Source organism: Orycteropus afer, unplaced genomic scaffold (assembly GCF_000298275.1).
Source record: "Orycteropus afer afer isolate SDZICR_OR568_19922 unplaced genomic scaffold, OryAfe1.0 scaffold00017, whole genome shotgun sequence".
Classification (NCBI taxonomy): domain Eukaryota; kingdom Metazoa; phylum Chordata; class Mammalia; order Tubulidentata; family Orycteropodidae; genus Orycteropus; species Orycteropus afer.
The window spans coordinates 12552722-12572872 of NW_006921604.1; the positions used below are offsets into that span (position 1 = coordinate 12552722).

The 20151-nt window shown below is 44.3% G+C and overlaps 1 protein-coding gene across 1 annotated transcript in view; it reads left to right on the plus strand.

Moving 5' to 3' along the window:
- NPAS2 (neuronal PAS domain protein 2) overlaps positions 1-20151 on the plus strand; it is a 91197-nt gene that overhangs the window by 69117 nt on the left and 1929 nt on the right. The window contains exons 14-19 of the mRNA XM_042783487.1: positions 662-751; positions 4911-5057; positions 11619-11816; positions 14786-14976; positions 15393-15485; positions 18526-18706. Of these exons, the coding sequence (XP_042639421.1) occupies positions 662-751; positions 4911-5057; positions 11619-11816; positions 14786-14976; positions 15393-15485; positions 18526-18706 (900 nt within the window). The remainder of the gene's footprint in view (positions 1-661; positions 752-4910; positions 5058-11618; positions 11817-14785; positions 14977-15392; positions 15486-18525; positions 18707-20151) is intronic.

Genomic DNA, 20151 nt, shown 5'->3' on the forward strand with positions numbered 1-20151 from the left:
AAAAAAAAAAAAAAAGGCTCCTAAATATACAAGCAAAAAAAAAATGAAGTGCTAAGGATCTGTTCATCTGGGGTAAGAGTCACCTAATTTGTCAAGATGGAGTTTAGAACAGGAGGGAAAGGAAATGGAAGCAGAGCTGCTAGCTTAGACAGATAGCACCTGCTCTGCAGAACACACCATGGTAGGAAGGAATTGTGGTCCCTGGAGTGGCTGTGGGAACTTGCTGGGGAGCTACCTGCACCCGATACCAGCCTGTGTCCTCTCTGACCCCATTCTCTGCATAGAAAGCAGTGCAGCCTGCTATCCAGAAGCGTATCTAGGGAATGACAAGTACGGCACATGCCCTGGGTGCCACTTGAGGTGGGGAGGTACCACGAATGAGCAGTTTCTATTTGCCATCATAATTTCCATTGCCAGCTGTGAGAAATCATCCAGCAATTTAAACCTAATGACCATAGGCGTTACTCTCCATGGATACGCTTCTGTTGCTATCTCCACCTTTTCCTGGGGAATAGGAAGTGTTGATGTTCAACTATTCAGTCTAATGCAGAAGTGTCTCCTTCTTTAAGCCAGACAAACCAGACCTCTGGAGACAGAACCCCTGTGTCTCCATAATCACCCACACAACGTGTTTGTTAACAAAGCCTTTTTCCTTCCCCAGCCTCCTCTGCTTTCCCAGTCTTCCTGTGACCTTGCACAGCAGTTACTGCCTCAGACCATTTTGCAGAGCCCACCTGCCCCAATGACACAGGTGAGTCTGGGGCTCAGGGAAAGGAGGACCTGGCAACAACACCTCCCTAGACCAATTCATGCCAGCCTCTTGAGCTTGTGGGTGCATTGGTGCTGGTGCATGTTTATGCTCACAGGTACCAAACCAAGGCCCTACATAGGGGCTGCTTCTCCCAAAATGCAAGTGGGTCAGCTGGCATTTTGAGTTTTCTGGTCATCAGCATCCCTACACCCATCTTCTCCTGCCATTCTTGACTTCTCCAGATAAATTCTCCAAGTTCTTTTCTCCATTGTCTGTTTTTCAGTCTTTTTAATAATCTTTGTTCATCTCTGTGTCATTCTTTTTTGTTTCTCTCTTCGGCCATGATCTTTTAGAAAAGGTCTGAATTAGGCTAAATGTCATAAGAAGACTCTGAGGGGATCTATAAGCTGAGAGTCCACTGCTACAAATATTGTGGGTTTTTTTGTTTTGTGTTTTGGGTTCTTTTTTTAATTATTATTTTACTTTCATTGTGGTGAAAACATACACGAGACATTCGCTAAGATAATAACTTCCCATTATGTCTGTCTATTTTTTTAAAAAAAAAAAACATTAAGTGAGTTTCTATTTGGGTCAGTCAGTGTGCTAAGTAGGTGTCAGGGTGCAAACATGATTGTAACACAGCACTTGCCTTTTCTGACTCCTGAAAGTCCTGAAAGGTATGTAAACAGAGCAAACACCCTGTAGCAGGGCATGTATTTTTATAGACCCATTCAGAAAATATTTGCCTACGGAAGCCCAATATGGCTGGGCTGGGCCTGGAAAGATGGATAGGAGGTTGCCAGATAGAGAAATGAATCAAGAGGGGGAAGAGGGACATAGGTATGTCTTCAGCAGGGAATGAAAACCTCCAACATACCTCACACAGAACACTTGAACTGATTGGAGTATATGCTCATAAGGCCAGAACCATGATTTCAAGTCCTTTATGAGATATTTAAGGATACCTGGTGGCATAAATTATTAAGCACTCGGCTGCTATCTGAAAGGTTAATGGTTCAAACCCACCAGCAGCTTTGTGGGAGAAAAGATCCAATAATTTGCTCCTGTAAAGATTACAGCCTAGGGGGGCAGTTCTGCTCTGTTCTGTGGGGTCACTGTGAGTCAGAATTGACTCGACAGCACACAACAACAACAACAATATGGGATAGTAAGCTCTGCCCTAGTCCCTGACCACAAACTAGACCTGAGTCCCAGGGAGCGATTTGCCAATGTTTGCTGCTGGCCAGAATGTGGACTTCTCTGTCTTGGGGCAAATCTGTCACTACTGATGAAAACTATTTCAGAACATATGCCCTTTTAGCAATGGGCTTGTAATGCTTCCCTTGAATAAAAAAGACACATGCTAGCGTATACTTCTTGTTAGAATTAGGCCAGCTTAATGATCTAACAAATGGGAGCTCTGGTAGTGAAGTATCTAAGGCATTTGACTGCTAACCAGAATGCTGGCGGTTGAAACCCACCAGCCACTCCTTGGAAGGAAGGTTAGGCAATCTACTTCCGTAGTGACACCACTTCGGAAACGCAAAGAGGAGTTGCTATGAGTCGGGTCTGACTCGACAGCACATAACAACAACATCATCAATGATGTAATAAGGAGCCTAGTGGCAGTGGGTAAAGCGTTTGGCTGCTAACCAGAATGTCAGCGATTCAGACCCACCAGCTGTTTCACAGAGGAAGATGAGGCATTCTGTTTCCATAAAGATTACAGCCTTGGAAACCCCATGGGGCAGTTCTACTCTGTCCTGTGGGGTTGATTTCAATTGGAATCAACTCAACAGTGATTGGTTTTGGATTAATGACATATCAGCTACTCAGCCAGAGTTTACTAATTAAAATAACCTATATTCATCCTAAGGCACTTGACTGTTTACCAGAAGGCTGGCGGTTCAAACCCACCAGCCACTCCTCGGAAGGAAGGTTGGGCAATCCTACTTCCGTAGTGATACTGCCTCGGAAACCCAAGGAGGGGTCGCTATGAGTCGGGGCCAACTCGACGGCAAACAACAACAACAACATATTCATCCTCACTAGGCGAGAAATAAATAATCTTTTTCTCTTCAAGTGTCTAAGAACACTTGGTATTAAATTAATAACGTTTTTAATTCAAAGGCACATGAAGCGAGAATTCCTTTAACTTCTGGGTCTTGCATAGTAAAGAATTTCTGTGTTTATAATACATAGTATTGTGACTAAGGCCTTTTGGCAATTCTACTTTCTCATTTATTGAACTTCATTTTATTAATAGTAATCAGGAGCTCTGGTAGCATAGTGCCTAAGGCACTTGACTGCCAACCAGAAGGCTGGCGGTTCAAACCCACCAGCCACTCCTCAGAAGGAAGGTTGGGTAATCTACTTCCATAGTGATACTGTCTCAGCAACCCAAGGAGGGGTCACTAGGAGTCAGGGCCGACTCAATGGCACATAACAACAACAACAACCACACTTTCTATTACTATACTTAATATTAGGAGCTCTAGTGACACAGTGGGTAAGGCATTTGGCTGCTAACCTAAAGGATGATGGTTCAAACCCACCATCTGCTCTGTGGGAGGATGATGAGGCAATCTACTTCCATAAAGATTTACAGCCTTGGAAACCCTATGGTGGTCACTATGAATCAGAATCAACTTGATAGCAGTGAGTTTCATACTTTATATTAACTATTTTCTTTAAGCAGTTGCTTGCTGTTAGGTGCTGTTGAGTGGATTTTGACAGTGGCCCTGTATGATATGGTAGAATTGTTCTCTAGGGTTTTCTAGGATGTCATCTTTATAGGAGCAGCTCACCAGGTCTTTTCTCCTATGGAGTGGCTAAGAGGATTCAACTGCCAGCCTTTCAGTTAATGGCCTTATACAGACTTCCAAGGCAGTTTTTCTCATACCCATCCCATGTGAAACAAGGAGATGCATTTATTCTCCTCTTCCCCATTGCTGATGTCATCACTGTAGCACAACCACCCCCCACTCTGGGAAAGGGGTGGTTTCTCCAAAAAGCCTCTTTTGCTTCATACCGTGTTTCTAATTATTTCTAAGTTAGAATAGATCTCTTTTCTTTATCAAAAAAGATAAAGAATATAATGACTGACTAATAACTGGGTGTCCTGAAATGCCTTGAAAAAACTAAAAATAATTCTAGAAGTAACAAACACGTAAGTTCAGTGCTGACTCTGTCGGACCCAGGGCCTGGGATCCTCGAGGACTGCCCAGCCCTCACTGTCGCGCTCGGAGTTGATTCCTAATGCACAGTCCTCTCCACTGGACATGGAAGGGGAAGTGCCTGTGCCTGAATGCTCCTTGACTTCACAGACCCCACCACTGAAGCTTTGGTGTTTCGCTTTTTTAATTAAGTACTTGATAGAGCTTATTTTCTTTCTCAATCTCATTCTCTTTTAAAATCCCAGCAGAGTGCTTTAATTAGTTGCATCCTGATGGAGGCTTTTGTGTCACAGTCTGGTATCCTGTAGGTATTTTTAACTCCTGTTTAGCAGCAGAACCTTTCTTTCAAATGAAGTCTTATGTCGAAACCACTCTGACCGAGGTGAGGGTGGGGTGGGAGGTTGCTGGTGAAACCTCTTGGCTTCACCCAGCTCCTACACTCTGAATTCACATTTTGGCCCTGCTACCGTGGTCCCAGCTGTGTGATCTTGAGCAAGTAACAGCCAGTCTGCATGGGTGAGTTTAATATAAAGAATAAGAGTATTCTCTGCCTCTGGGTGGTGCAAACAGTTAATGAGCTTAGCTGCTAACTGAGAGATTTGTGGTTTGGATCCACCCAGAGACACCTTAGAAGAAAGCCTGCCAATTTACTTCCAAAAAATCAGTCATTGAAAACCCTGTGGAGCACAGTTCCACCCTGACACACATGGGGTCATCATGATTTGGAATTGTCTGGCCAGCAACCACTACCACCCACAACAGCTGTAATAGTGTCCTGAGACCAGGTCACATCCCTCTTCCACAGCTGCTGTCCACTGCCAAGAACTCACCAGGAGTGGGGTCCCTTAGGAATGCAGGGAAGGCTACATAAGGAACTAGAAATGAAAATGGACAGGACTGATCAAAAGAGTAGCAGAGGTCTGTTTGCAAGGCTGGAATAACTCTTGCATCTGGTTTTGTTTTGTTTTTACTCCAACTTGAAGTTTTCAGCACAGTTCAGCATGTTTCAAACCATCAAAGACCAGCTGGAGCAGCGGACACGGATCTTGCAAGCCAACATCCGGTGGCAGCAGGAAGAGCTGCATAAGATCCAGGAGCAGCTCTGCATGGTGCAGGACTCCAACATCCAGGTGATGCCCCGTTCCTGAGCCAGTGGCTCTGGCTGCTGTCTCCCTCCTCCCTGCCTCTCTCTGATGTAAACTTACCCAACATTCAGAGCAGGCGGGACTTCCTCCAAAGCCCCTCCATGCTGCTTTTATGGGTCCTGTTTACTAAGCATGTTGACACCTCCATGGACCAAGTACAAAGAAAGGGAATTAATTTCATCTCCTCCTACTCCGTCACCAAGCTAAGCATGAAATTCCCATGACATCCTCTCCCCTCACCTGTCACCCTGATGGGTACACAGGATTAGCTGCTTTGCCTCCATTTTCACTCAGGTGCTGGTGAGTGAGTGAGTGCCCTCCACTGTCTGCCCAGTCAGTTTTGGACTATGAGCCCCCGGCACCCGTGTAACTTTGTGTTTATCGGAGGAAGCAGTTCTTCCCTGTTCCCTCTCATGATTCAAGGCAGGGTATAGGTAATTTTGGTATTCGTACTGCACTGCAAGTCTCTGCATGGCACAAACGAGTTTACGTCTAACCTAAAAGTTGGTAGTTTGAACGCACCAGCAGTGCCAAAGAAGAAAGGCCTGGTGATCTGTTGCCAAAAAGATTACAGCCGAGAACACCCCGTGGAGCAGTTCTACTCTGTTAACAGACGGCTCACCTTGAGTCAGAATCAACTCAGTGGCAATAGGTTTTTGTTCTTTTGCTTTTGGTCCTACCCTCTGAGGGCAACCACAGAGGATGCTGGAGCCTGGTGGTCAGCACCCTGCACCCCTGCTCCCCACTGTGCCACATCAGTTGGGATGCACTGCATGATCTGATGACGGAAGCTTTCACTATTACCCACAGCCTACATTTCTTTGAATCTTTTGGAGAGATTCTTTTTGGAGGAAAAACTTGATATGTCGGTCTTCTTGCAAAGATAAGTTATTTTTACCAAGTTTCAGTTATATCAGCCCATGACTATGGTTCTTCAGAGGGGAAATAATGCATTATTTTGATACAGGCTTTAACTGTAAATGTAATGCTGGCTAAAACTGAAGTCTTCTCAGAGAGCTCTGCATGTTTCCATGCCCCCTTCTGAAAGACTCAGATCCCTGGGTGGTGCAATGGTTAAGTGCTGGGCCACTGACCAAAAGATTAAGGATTCAGACCCACCCTGAGGCATCTCAGAAGACAGGCTCGCCGTCTCCTTCTGAAAAATGAGACATTGAAAGTCCTATGGAGGTTCATGGACGCCAGGAGTCAGAATCAACTTGATAGCAACTGGTTTTTTCTACAGAGGCAGAATGAAGAAGGGACAGCTGATGAGAATGGCTGGAATATTGTCCCCTGCCACTTTATCCTGCTTCATGTCCACATTGGTTCTTCACTGGACACCCAACATCCTAAAACACAGTAACCCCTATGGTACACCAGGCACTATCTAGGCACAGCTGTCATGGTGGGAGCATGCCAGAGATTAATGTATGATGATGCTGTTTTCTTGGGCCACAAGAGCAGCCTCACTCCGGCCATCCTTGCCTCCCTGCTTTCCAGCTTTTCTGCCCTGCACAACCCTCAGGGCCCAAGCTCACCCTCCCCTCACCTTTAACACACAGATCCTGCTACCTCCCTGCCCCAGGCCTGCAAGTGTGCAAGGCTCACTGCCAGCCTGCAGCACACTAAGCATCACTTAGCTTGCTTCTCTCTCGCCCACCTCTTCCCCTCCACCCAGGAAATTGCCAAGGAAGAAGACTGCAGATTGTAAATACAAAGAAACCAAGGTGTCAAAGTCCTTTTCACTTATTCCTTCCCAGCTGTAATAATTTTTCACTGATCCATTGCCTGTGTGGTAACCACAGCTTGCTTAACTCCAGTTATTTTAATGGAATTTTCACACTCACAGGAAAGGGAAAATTGAACCAGAAACTGCTAAAAGTCAGGTGGGTATACGAACATTTTCTTCAGAGCCTGGCCTTTCATATTTCCTGCCTTTTCAACTTTAAAGCTGGACTTTAACATAACAGGTAACATACATATTTCTTTCACTCTTTTTTACCAAGAATATTTATTTTTGAAAGAAAGGCCTGGCAATCTACTTCTGAAAATGAGCCAGCAAAAACCCTACGGATCCCAACCCTCTGATCAGTAACTAATCACGGTGGTGCTGCAGGGCTAAGCATTTTGCTCTGCTATCCATGGGGTGGCCACAATTCAGGGGCTGATTTGATGGCAGCTCGCGTCAACAACAAACTTAACTAGATCTCCAGGCTATGTGCTTGGAAAATCAGATAACCAGAGACATTAAACCTGAATGTACAAACTGGGGGAAAAATGATTTTTCCTTCTCAATTACAAATATTGTTTTGTGAGCCCAAAAAATACATGTGCCAGAAGAGCGCCTGAGTTCTGGAAGGGAGGAGAGCTGGAAACAAGGCCCTCAGACTGTCTGCCCTACAGTGCGTTCCTTCCTATTCTCATCCCTGTGTCCTTAGCTTTGCAGTGGAATTTTCCACCAGAACACGGAAATCCATAACAAGTCAAGCCAGAAAACATTTCTTCAAGCAGCTTGCCTTGTTGCTTTTTTGCAAGTTTAAAGACTTAATGAGGAGTCCCTGGGCAGTTGAAAGAAATACATTGCAAATTGTTTGACTAAAATAAGATACTTATTTAAGGGGGAAAAAAAAACCTGTATGATGCAAGTATTAAAAAAAAAAAGAAGAAGCAGGTATAAATTACTCCAGCCCCCCCCCTCAAAAAAAAGTAGAATAGATGAACAAAGAATGGCAAAATATTGATAACTGTTGAAACTACGTGATAATACATAAGGGTTTGTTACATTATTTCCCTAGTTTTGTTTACTTCAGAAATGTTGGTAGCATAGTGCCTAAGGCGCTTGACTGCTAACCAGAACGCTGGCGGTTCAAACCCACCAGCCACTCCTCAGAAGGAAGATGGGACAATCTACTTCCATAAAGATTTACTGCCTTGGAAACCCAAGGAGGGGTCGCTATGAGTCGGGCCCAACTTGACGACATATAACAACCACCACCACCAGTATTTTTTTAAAGTAAGCAGAAAAGAATAATGAAATACTACATGTGAAAGGAGGATTGATTTGCTTTTGAAAATTAGATGTGTATTTTTTCTCCTATAACTTTTTCCTACTTGAATTATGGAACTAGTCTTTCTTACGCTTTTTATAAAATTGACCGTAGAGCCCAAGGAAATCATCTTCTTACACCATGTTCTTCAGCCATGACATTGTGCTTTATTGTCAATGACAGAGGTACAGGCATGCACATCAGCAAAGCAGGATTTCTCAGCACCAGGACCTGTATCCAAACTTGACTAGACTTTACACTTACTTTCATGGCTCAGAGTGTTTATTGAGACAGTGCACTTGTAATGCTTGCTATACATGGCTTTTTTCAGAAAAGGTTGATTTGTGAGGGAGAGGTCCACAGGGATGTTGGTGTTTGCACGCAGATGGGGTCCTGAAGGACTCTGCTTGGGCAAGAGCTGTTCTGCTGAAAGGCTGTATTCCCTCTTATCTCCTCCAGTCAGCAGTAGGCTGCCCGCTTCTTGCTCTCTTTTTGAGAGCATGTGCACCCTCTGCTGGGTTCTCAAAGGAAAGCCTTCAAGAACATCAGCAGTGGCAGATAACAAGTTCCTTGATTGGTTCTTCCATCCATCCATCCATCCCATTATGTACCAGGCATTTGCTTAGTCACCATGGGATACAAAGATAAACAGGACAGGGTTTCTACCCTTTTAAAGCCCACATCAGTGGGACAGAGTAGCAGACAAAGCAGTCTGTTACATATCACAAATAGAAAAGTTTGCCATTCTTTGAGCAAAGGCTACATTTATTTGTTCTTTCATTAATTTATCTATTCCATTCACCCATTTATCAAATAGTTTTTATATGTCCAAAGAGGCAGAGGAACAAAAAGCTCCTTTTGAAATTTTAAATACTATTGTTTTTATCTCATATTTATTGAGCATGTTTCAGGGACTTCATATGCATTAATCTCAATCCTTTAAGAGGTATGTGCTGTTAATTTCACTATATTGTTATTGAGGGAAACAAAACCTTGAGAAATTACAAAAATACCCAATGCCATGGCACAGTGCCTAAGGCATTTGATGGCTAACCAGAAGTTTGGAGGTTCAAACCCAGCTGTTCCACAGGAGGTGTATGGGGCAATCTGCATCTGTAAAGATTTACCACCTTGGAAACCCAATGGGGGTCACTATGAATAGGAATTGCCTTGATGGCAGTGGTTTATTTGGGGGCAGTATTCCACTAATAGATGATAGGGTTGAAATTTGAACTAACATGTATCTAATTTAAGGTTCCTGGGTGGTGTGAGCAGTATGCTCTCAGCTACTAACCAAAAGGTTAGCAGTTCAAACCCACCCAGCTGAGCTGCAGAAGAAAGGCTTAGTGATCTGCTTCTGTAAAAACTACAACCAAGAAAACCCTGTGGGGGCAGTTCTACTCTGTAACACACCACAGAGGGCACTGTGAATCAGAACTGACTCTATAGCATTGAGCTGGATTCAGTTCTTACTGCCTCTAACTTAAAAAAAAAAAACCTACATTTATTTGAATTCTAACGAGAAGGAAAATCATTTCCTATTAGAAAAATATGTTATTGTGTTTGCATATTGGATTTTTGCTGAAGTGATGAAGTCTGTTATTCTGTACCTATAAATAAGCCATATTGTAATAGGTAGCTGCTGGGATTATATGCAGCACTAATCCTCAAATGTGTGGGTACTACTCAATTTGAGGCGACAGATGCCAAGAAAATTCTTCTTAACTTCTAAAGCGACTAGTGCCCTCTCAAAAGTGCTGTCAGGGATGAGGGTGGTAGAGGAGTAGGGAGGTTGGGGGGTTGGGATGCACTGTGGTTGTTAGGTGACATTGAGTTAGCTCCAACTCATAGCGACCCTATGTACAACAGAACGAAACACTGCCCGGTCCTGGGCCAGCCTCATGATCCTTGCTATACCTGAGCCCATTGTTACAGCCACTGTGTCAATCCATCTTGTTGAGGGCCTTCCCCTTTTTTGCTGACCCTCCACTTTACCAAGCATAATATCCTTCTCTAGGGAACAGTCCCTTCTGACAACATGACCAAAGTAGGTAAGACGAAGTCTGGCAATTCTCGCTTCCGAGGTGCGTTCCAGCTGCACTTCTTCCAGGACAGGTCTGTTAGTTCTTCTGGCAGTCCATGGTGCTTTCAGTATTCTTCACCAACACTGAAACTCAAAAGCATTGACTCTTCTTCAGTCTTACTTACTCATTTTCCAGCTTTCACATGTATATAAGGCAATTAAAAGTACCATGGCTTAGGTTAGGTGTACCTTAGTCTTCGAAAAGACATCTTTGCTCTTCAGTACTTTAAAGAGGTCTTTTGCAGCACATTTGCCCAGTACAATATGCTGTCTGATTTCTTGACTGCTGCTTCCACAGGTGTTGTTTGTGGAACCAAGTAATAGAAGTCTTCAACAACTCCAGTCTTTTCTCCATTTATCATGATGCTGCCTATTGGTCCAGTTGTGAGGATTTTCATTTTCTTTATGTAGATGTAAACCAGACTGTAGTCTTCAATCTTTATCAGTAAGTGCTTCAAGTTATCTTCACTTTCAGCAAGCAAGGTTTTGTCATCTGCGTATCACAGGTTGTTAATGAGCCTTCCCCCAATCCTGATGCTGCATTCTTCTTCATATAGTCCAGTTTCTCGAATTATTTGTTCAGCATAAAAAATGACTAAGTATGGTGAAAGGATACAACCCTGACTCACTCCCCTCCTGATTTTAAACCATACAGTTACCCCTTGTTCTATTAGAATGACAGCCTCCTGTCTATGTACAGGTTCCTCATGAGCACAATTAAGTGTTCTGGAATTCCCATTCTTCTCAATGTTATCGATAATTGGTTATGATCCACACAGTTGAATGCTTTTGCATGGTCTATAAAACACAAGCAAACATCTTTCTGGTATTCTTTGCTTTTAGCCAAGATCCATCAGACATCAGCAATGATATTCCTCATTCCACGTCCTCTTCTGAATCGAGCTTGCATTTCTGGAAATTCATTGTCAATATACTGCTGCAACCGTTTTTGAATTATCTTCAGCATTTAGTTTAAGTTGCATGTGATATTAATGATATTGTTTGATAATTTCCACATTGTGTTGCATCACCTTTCTTTGGAATGGGTACAAATATGGATCTCTTTAGTCAGTTGACCGGTAGCATCTTCCAGATTTCCTTTGCATTGTGTTTGCTATGTCATAGCGAGTACCATTCATTATCTCTTTGTTAAGTGAATGAAGTATTGGAATTTGAACTAACATATGTCTGATGCGATGTGATATGATATGATATGATAAGGTAAGGTTCTTGGGTGGAGTAAGCATTTTTTTTCCTCTTAGCTAATAGCCACAATGTTGGCAGTTTGAACCAGACAGGTCAGACAGAGCAACAAAGGTGAGTTCATCACATGGATGGGAAATACGTGAAGGTGCCGACCTCCAAAGCACATGTGATCCCAACCTTAGAGTAAAGGTGTTTCTGTTTTGCTCCCAGATGTTTCTGCAGCAGCCAGCAGTATGCCTGAGCCTCAGCAGCGCTTCACATCCCGAGGCCCAGCAGCAGTTACACCAGAGGTCCACTGCAGTGTCCCAGCCCCAGCTTGTGTCCAGCCCGCAACTGACAGGGCAGATTGCCTCAGCCCAGATCACAAACCAGCACTTGCTTAGAGAATCAAGTGTGATATCAAACCAGGTAAGCATGCTCTGTCTGCAAATTCAGTCCTTGCCATTGGAACAGACACACTCATGCAGACCAGGGCTACTTTGATACCTGCAGCCTACATGGCCTGGAAGCCTACAGACTCATTCCTCTACTGGCCCAGAGCAGATTATGATGGGTTATTTTTCTTCTCTTTTCTTGAGTCAATTTGAAGCCCCACATTGTAGTGGCTTCCTTCTGTGTTTTATGAATGTCTACCTCAATGCCTCTCTCTTGGCTTTTAAGGTACCATGCAGCTAAAGCTTTCAGCTTTGACCCTGATTTGGGTTAAAAGTAGATATGGAATCCCAGACACTCACACTGAGAGCCTTATGTGCCTATAATCAGTCCCCATCATCTACTTCTAGTTTTAGCCATTATCAGTGTGAGAACACACGTGATCCAGTTCTGGTCATTGTCCCTTTCCCCAGAACTACCATTTTTCTCCCTGCCCCCAGATTCCCTGCCAAACTGTCCCTCTCAGCCATTTCCACACTTTACAAGCTACCATTGACCTCACAATCTGACCTGGTCACCAATCAATAAATGGCCTTCGAATTGAATGGAGCTAAGAATCCCCAAGGCCCTGCTTCATCGCAGATTGGAAGACAGTCTACATCAGAGCTTCCCACAAACTCTTACAGTCACACATGCTTTTGTGGATTCTGTTAAACACCAAGCCCCAGGGGAACAAAGATGAATAAGAGTTGTCCTTAAATCAATGCCAAAAAAGCATTTGACAACATTTAATACCCATTTATGATTTTTAAAAAAAATTCTCAGATAAATATGAATAGAACTTTCTACTTGATAAAGAACATCTATAAAAGGTCTACTGCTAAAAAATACACTTAATGGTGAAAGACTGAATGCTTTCTGTCTAAGATGTCCACTCTCACCATTTGTATTCAGTATAGTGCTGGAAATGATAGGTGGTGTTGTTAGCTGATGTGGAGTCAGCCCCTGACTCGGCTACATCATGCATAATGGGATCGGGCCATTGTGAGTCACAGGGTTTTCACTGGCTGATTTTTGAAAATAGATCACCAGGCTTTTCTTTCTAGTCTGTCTTAGTCTGGAAGCTCTGCTGAAACCTGTTCAACGTCCCAGCAAAACGAAAGCCTCCAGTGATAGACGGGTGGCTGTGCTGGAGGTGCATTGACAGGGAATCAAACCTAGGTTTCCTGCATGGGAAGCAAGAAGTCTGCCACTGATCCACCACTGCAAGTAAGCACAGGAAAACATGTTAGACACCATTAGCCATTTGAGAAATGGTCATTAAAACCACAATGAAATATCACTACATACTTATTTTAAAACAAAAAACACCCATCGAGTCAATTCGAACTCATGACACCCATTAAGTTTCCAAGGTGGTAAGTCTTTATGGAAATAGATTGCCCCATCTTCCTTCTGCAGAGCAGCTGGTGGGTTTGAACCACCAACCTCTGGTTACTAGTCAAATGCCTTAGGCACCAGAGCTCCTTACATACTTAATAGAATTACTGAAATTAAAAGTGGTGCCACTAAATGTTGGCAAGGATGTGGAGAAACTGGCTTACTCATACATTGCTGGTGGGAATGTAAAATGATATAGCCATACTTCAAAAGAGTTTGGTGGTTTCTTTAGAAAACAAATATGCAATTGTTATAGTATCCAACAATTGCCCCCCTGAGCACTTATCCCAGAGCAATAGAGACTCATATTCAGACACACACATACACAAAAGAGTTGCCCTTAATCTCAAGAAGTTTCTAGTCTAGTGAGGACTCTAGAAACTTAAACAGATAATTTACAACACAATGTAGATAAGGATATGTACAAAAGATTTTAGGCCATCTTTACCCAAATTTAAGGATTTTACATTTAATGATTAAAGCCTTTGATTCTAAAGTTCATCAGAAAAAAAAGTGAGAATAGCCAAGAAAATTTTGGAAAAGAAAAAAGAGGTAGGATTCACACTAACTGATACTAGAAGATTTTATACAAACTATAAATACTAAAGCATTGTGGCATCACCATATGAATGGACAGTCAATGAGACAATAGAAAATTCAAAGCAAATCCAAGTCTGTTCCCTCATTCATTTTTTTATTTTATTCAACAAGTATTTATTGAGCTCCTAAGGCAGGCTAGGCATTAAATTCTAGGCACTGAGGTACAGTAGCAAACAACAACAAAAAAGAATCTGATCCAAGGGGGAGAGAGACAAATAAGAGTTAGAGTACATCAACTTAGTGTGGGAATGCTGGTTGAGGTAGGGTGATGGGTTGTGTTTTGAACTGGTAGGCTAGGAAGAGCCTCTATGAGAAGGTGATGTGAGCAAAGACCCAAGGGGGTGAGAGGATGACACATATTATTATCAGGGGAAGAACACTTCAGATAGAGGGACCAGCAAGTACAGAGGCTCTGAGGCAGTGGGACCTGGTGAGTTGGGGAAATGGCAAGGAGGTCATTGAGTCTGGAGTAAAATGTGTGAAGAAGAAAGCACGTGAGTTCCACATACATGTGTTGCTTGCTTCTGAGAGTCCAGCACTATCCTAGGCCCAACAGATTGAAAAAATCCTTGAGGTGCTCACAACCCAATGGGAAAGACAGTCACAAGATCAAAATAATAAATATTTGGTACATCTCAAGTTAGACGAGAAATCTCTGGATGGTGCAAATGGCTAAGGCACTCAGCTGCTAACCTAAGGGTTGGAGGTTCAAGTTCACCTAGAGGCACCTCAGAAGACAGGCCTAGCAAGCTGCTTCCGAAAAATCAGCCCTTGAAACCCTGTGGAGCACAATTCTACTCTGACACACTTGGGGTCACCATGAGTCAGGATTGACAGCAGCTCGTGCTGGTAAGTTAGAGGAAAGGCCAGTGTGAGTAGAAAGAGGAGTTCTGGGAAGGGTTCCTGGAGAAGTGACACCTAATTTCAGTCTAAGTTTTACCTTTCTCATTAAAATGATGCTCCAGGGTCCGAAGCCAGTGCGAAGCTCACAGATCCTGCAGGGAAGCAGCCATTCGGTGAGTAGCTTGACATCCCAGTTCAACAGTGCTGCAGCCGTGCTCCCACCAGCCTTGAACCTGACCACACCTGCTTCTGCCACCCAGGACACCAGTCAGTGCCAGACCAGCCCGGACTTCAGCCATGATCGGCAGCTCAGGTATGGCGACTGCCCTTGTTTCAAAGATAAGTTTTATGGTATCCATTTCAGCTCTTCTTTGTACTACAGGTGGGGGCAGAGTTCAGACATTCAGATTCTAAAGCCTCTGCAGTTTATCTCAGCTAATGAAGAAGTCCTTCCTCTTGTGTTCTCCATCAGCCAGCAATAATAGACTCAGCAGATGGTTACTGAGCATTTCTGACTATTGAGGCCTTATAAAGCAGCAGGGCAGGATCCTAATGACCAGAGAAGGTGACCCCTGTATTCACTGTCCTCTGAGAACAGACCCAGGAGGAACAAGGATTAGGATCAGCTATAGAAGATCCCTGCCAGGCTGGGCACATGCTGCCAAATACCAGCAAGCTTACATTTTGGGTGCTGGTAAGTTTCCTGCTTCTCTCTTCCTCTGCTCACAGGCTGTTGCTGAGCCAGCCCATCCAGCCCATGATGCCTGGGTCCTGTGATGCGAGGCAGTCCTCAGAAGTCAGCAGGCCTGGACGGCAGGTCAAGTACGTGGCTTGGGGGAGGCAGGAAGCAGAGGCTTGCATCTGAATGGACATAGGCTGGCAGCATTGTCACCTGCCTGGGCCAGCACTTCTCACTATGAATCTTGCAGGGCAGGCAGGTCCAAAGTGTGCCCACACCCTTATAAGTGGATTCTTCCCTTTAGCTTTTTTTCCACCATTCCCACCCCAAATCATTTAAGCAGATAAAACCCTGTATCAACACTTCATGCTTATGCCAAGACCTGCATTGTTGTTGTCGTTGTTGTTTGCCGTTGAGTCGGCCCCGACTCATAGCGACCCCTCCTTGGTTTCTGAGGCAGTATCACTACGGAAGTAGGATTGCCCAACCTTCCTTCCGAGGAGTGGCTGGTGTGTTTGAACCGCCAGCCTTCTGGTGAGCAGTCAAGTACCTTAGGCACTATGCTACCAGAGCTCCTAAGACCTGCATGGAAACCATTAATTACACTCCCCAGTTTGTCGTCATCTTTGGATTTCCTTATTGGTCTAAAAGCTTTCGCTATTGGAAGCCAAACCCATTGCCACTGAGTCAATTCCAACTCTTGGTGACCCCATGTGATAGAGCAGAACTGCTCCATAAGGTTTTCTTAGCTGTAATCTTATGGGTGCAGATTGCCAGGCCTTTCATCTGCAGTGCGCCTGGAAGCCACCAACCTTTAGGTTAGTAGCTGAGAGCAAACCCCTTGCACCATCCAGGGACCTTGCCCTTGGTTGCATCCCCATGTAAATTCAGTCTAACTGCCCTTCCACAGGGTGCTTCCTGGGTTCTAGCTGGGAGCTCTGGTGGCATAGTGCCTAACCAGAAGGTTGGCAGTTCAAACCCACAAGCCACTCCTTGGAAGGAAGATTGGGCGATCTACTTCTGTAGTGATACCGCCTCAGAAACCCAAAGAGGGGTCACTATGAGTCAGGTCCAACTCGATGGCAGTAAGTTTGGTTTGGTTTTTTTTTTAGCTGACTGTTGCTGTTGTTTGCCGTCGAGTCGGCCCTGACTCATAGCGACCCCTCCTTGGGTTTCCGAGGCAGTATCACTACGGAAGTAGGATTGCCCAACCTTCCTTCCGAGGAGTGGCTGGTGGGTTTGAACCGCCAGCCTTCTGGTAAACAGTCAAGTGCCTTAGGCACTATGCTACCAGAGCTCTAGGCAGGCAGAAATCCCACAGCACCCTTTGAGTTCCATGGCTCCTGCACTCTGCCACGTCTTTGAAGTCCTCCTCCCATCTCAGACACACAACATCCTCTCTATCATCTCCCCAGGTTCTTCTCCTCTTATGTACCCAGGACCAGAAGCAGCTTGTTCTGCTGTTTAATTACTAGGGTCAAAGGTTACTGGAGACCTAGTAGGGAATACTTTAAAAAGTACTGGGAATTAGTTTCTAGCTCTCTGCAATGAGGCAGAAATAGAAATATCTCACAGATGTCTTTTTTACAAAAACACTGGTTTAATTTTTATGTCCTTGGAAACTCCTGTAGTACAATTAGGCCACCCCCAGGGACTGTCTCCAAGAAGTCCTTCCTCCAGTGGTCTCCGTCAGCCAGTAATAATAATAATCATAGTAACAGTGGTTGGTTAGTGAGGGTCAAGGCTTGTATGTACATTATTTCATTTCATCTGATAAGCTCTATTGTGGAGGAACATTATCCATTTTAACCAATAAAGAGATGGAGGATCATAGAGTTAGGTTGAAGAGCCTTGGTGGCATCATGGTTAAGCACTCAGCTGGTAACCAAAAGGTTGGTGGTTTGAATCCACCGAGTGGCTCCACAGGAGAAAGACCGAGCAATCTACTTCTATAAAGATTATAGTCAAGAAAACCCTATGGGGCCTTTCTCCTCTGTCACAGGTGGTCATTGTGAATTGGAATCAACTTGACAGCACCTAAGCAACAAGTTCAGTTACCTTCACAAAGGCACACACAGCAGAGCCATAGGCCATCTGATTCCAGGGCACAGGCCCCATCTGACTTCCTTCAGTCTTCAAAGCCCTCCTTGATGACCCTATCTGGGGTCTTCCCACAGCCTCCTGACAACAATCTCATTAGCCCTTGTCTCCTCTACTTTCTGTCCTTCTCTTTAGTCATGGGATGGTGAGATGAGGAACACAGACTGCCCGGAGCCTTCTTTAAAATTCTCTTTGAAGTTCTCATTTATACAAGGCTGTTTTGGTTTTAGTTTTGGTTTTTGCCTGTTCTTTCTTGATCCAAATAAGTAGAAACAAAGATTCCAGAGATGCTTAAAATGTAGTGAACTAGGCAAAAACAGAAATTCTGTACTCTGGGAATGCTAACTACCATTTTCAGTCAACCCAATAATTTACACCCTCACCCCTACCAGTCTCTTCCAGACATGATGTAACAGCTCCATATTCCAGGGTGCATCAGGGCCTGCCTCACACACACACACACACACACACACACACACACGGGCCTCTTCAGAGGAAGTTCAGAACCCTCAGTATCTGTCACAAATGACTCCATATAGAGAAATAACGTCTCTCAAAATAAAAATACAATGCTATATATATATATATGTGTGTGTGTGTGTGTGTATTCTCCATGTTATATAGGAGCTCTGCTGGTATAGTGCCTAAGGCATTTGACTGCTAACCAGAAGGCTGGTGGTTCAAACCCACCAGCCACTCCTCAGAAAGAAGATATTCTATAGTGTCCCTAAAAATCCACTCCTTGTCCATAACCTCCCAGAGTGTTCCTAAGCACCCTTCCTCCCATCCCACCCTCCTGGAGTTGCTGGGTGATGCAAACAATTAAGCATTCAGCTGCTAACCGAAAGGTTGGTGATTCGAGTCCACCCAGAGGCAACTCCAAAGAAAGGCAATCTGCTTCTGAAAAACCAGCCCTTGAAAACCCTATGGAGCACAGCTCTCTGACACACATGGGGTTGTCATGAGTTGGAATAAACTTAGTGGCAACTGGTATTTGTACTACCCACCCCTTGCTAATGGGCCGTAATCATCAACACTCTTTCTTAATGATCTGTTTTCTCCTTCCCATGTTAATCCACACAGGTATCAACAGAGCCAGGCAGTGTTTCAAAACCCAGACGTGCACACATCCAGCAGCAGCGCCTCAACCCCTGTCCTGCTTATGGGACAAGCAGTGCTTCACCCCAGCTTCTCCACCTCCCAGCCATCACCCTTGCAGCCTACACAGGCCCAGCAGCAGCAGCCACCACAACACTACCTGCAGGTAGGAGCAAGGGCTGAGACCTGGGGGAGGAAGGCCAGAGCCAAGCTCTGCAATCCCAAGTCTGAAAGGTCTTTCCTCCCATGCTTTCAAGGTGGTTCTAGTCCCCAGTGCAGAGCTGAGCTCCAGAAAGACTCATATTTGATTATTTAGGGGTTTGGTTTTTTCTTTTTCCTTGATATATCTCCACAAGTTAGCCATTTCAACATCTTTTAGAGGGACAATTCAGTGACATTGATTGACATTGATTGCTTTCCTCATGTTGTACAGCCATCACCACTATCAGTTCTTCCACTGTTTTAATCCTTAAAGGTTATAAAGTCAGTATACACAGTATGAGAAATCAAGAATCAACTATTATGCCTTACATAGTTATGGACTAAAAAAGTCTATTTTTAAAAGGTGACTTTTATCAAGTTCCTCATCTTACAGTATTGATACTTTTTAGAGCAAAAGCCAGGCATGGATTACTATGTTCACTGGACTAATGTGTCTGTAGAAAAAGTTATACAAATATAAAACTAAATTACATTTATCAAACCAAATAAATAATGTTGCATGAAATTGGGGCTTTCCAGGAAATTTGGGGCACGTTTAGATGTGGATACTATTCGTTGTCGTCGTTGGGTGCCATCAAATTGATTCTGACTCATAAAACTCACTGCCATTGAGTCAGACCCAACTCATAGCAACCCCTCCTTAGGTTTCTGAGGCAGTATCACTATGGAAGTAGATTGCCCAGCCTTCCTTCCAAGGAGTGGCTGGTGGGTTTGAACCACCAGCCTTCTGGTAGCAGTCAAATACCTTAGGCACTACACCACCAGAGCTCCTCTGCCTCATAGCAACCCTATGGTAAAACTGTCCTATAGGATTTCCTAGGCTATAATCTTTACAGGAGTAGATTGCCAGGTTTTTTCCTCCTGTGGAGCAGCTGGTGGGTTCGGACTACCAACCTTTTGGTTAATAGTTGAGCCCTTAACCATTGTACCGCCAGAGCTCCTTGGACACTACTTAAAAGGCAAAAGTTACTTCAAGCAAGTACCAAATACATTGGAAGGAGCAAGGAGGAGAGCCATTGGTTTGGTGGTTCAGATGGGATGGTACCACCCATCTGCTCAGATTCCAGAAGGCCCTTATTCCTAGGGCTGTTCCTCTTGCCTCCCTTACCCTTAGCCAGTTGGGCTTTCTCCCCTGTGCTCCCCCACCCAACCAGGGCAGAGGCTCTGCTTTCTCTCCAGCCCCATGTGCCACATTTGGGCACCTTCAGAGCCACAGGAGAGTGTGCAGTGACTAAGATATTTTGAGAAGAGCTGGATAGAGATGAAAAGGGTCATTTTTGAAGGCCTAGAATGTAATTTGGGAGCTCTGGTAGCATAGTGGCTAAGGCACTTGACTGCTAACGAGAAGGCTGGCGGTTCAAACCCACCAGCCACTCCTCAGAAGGAAGA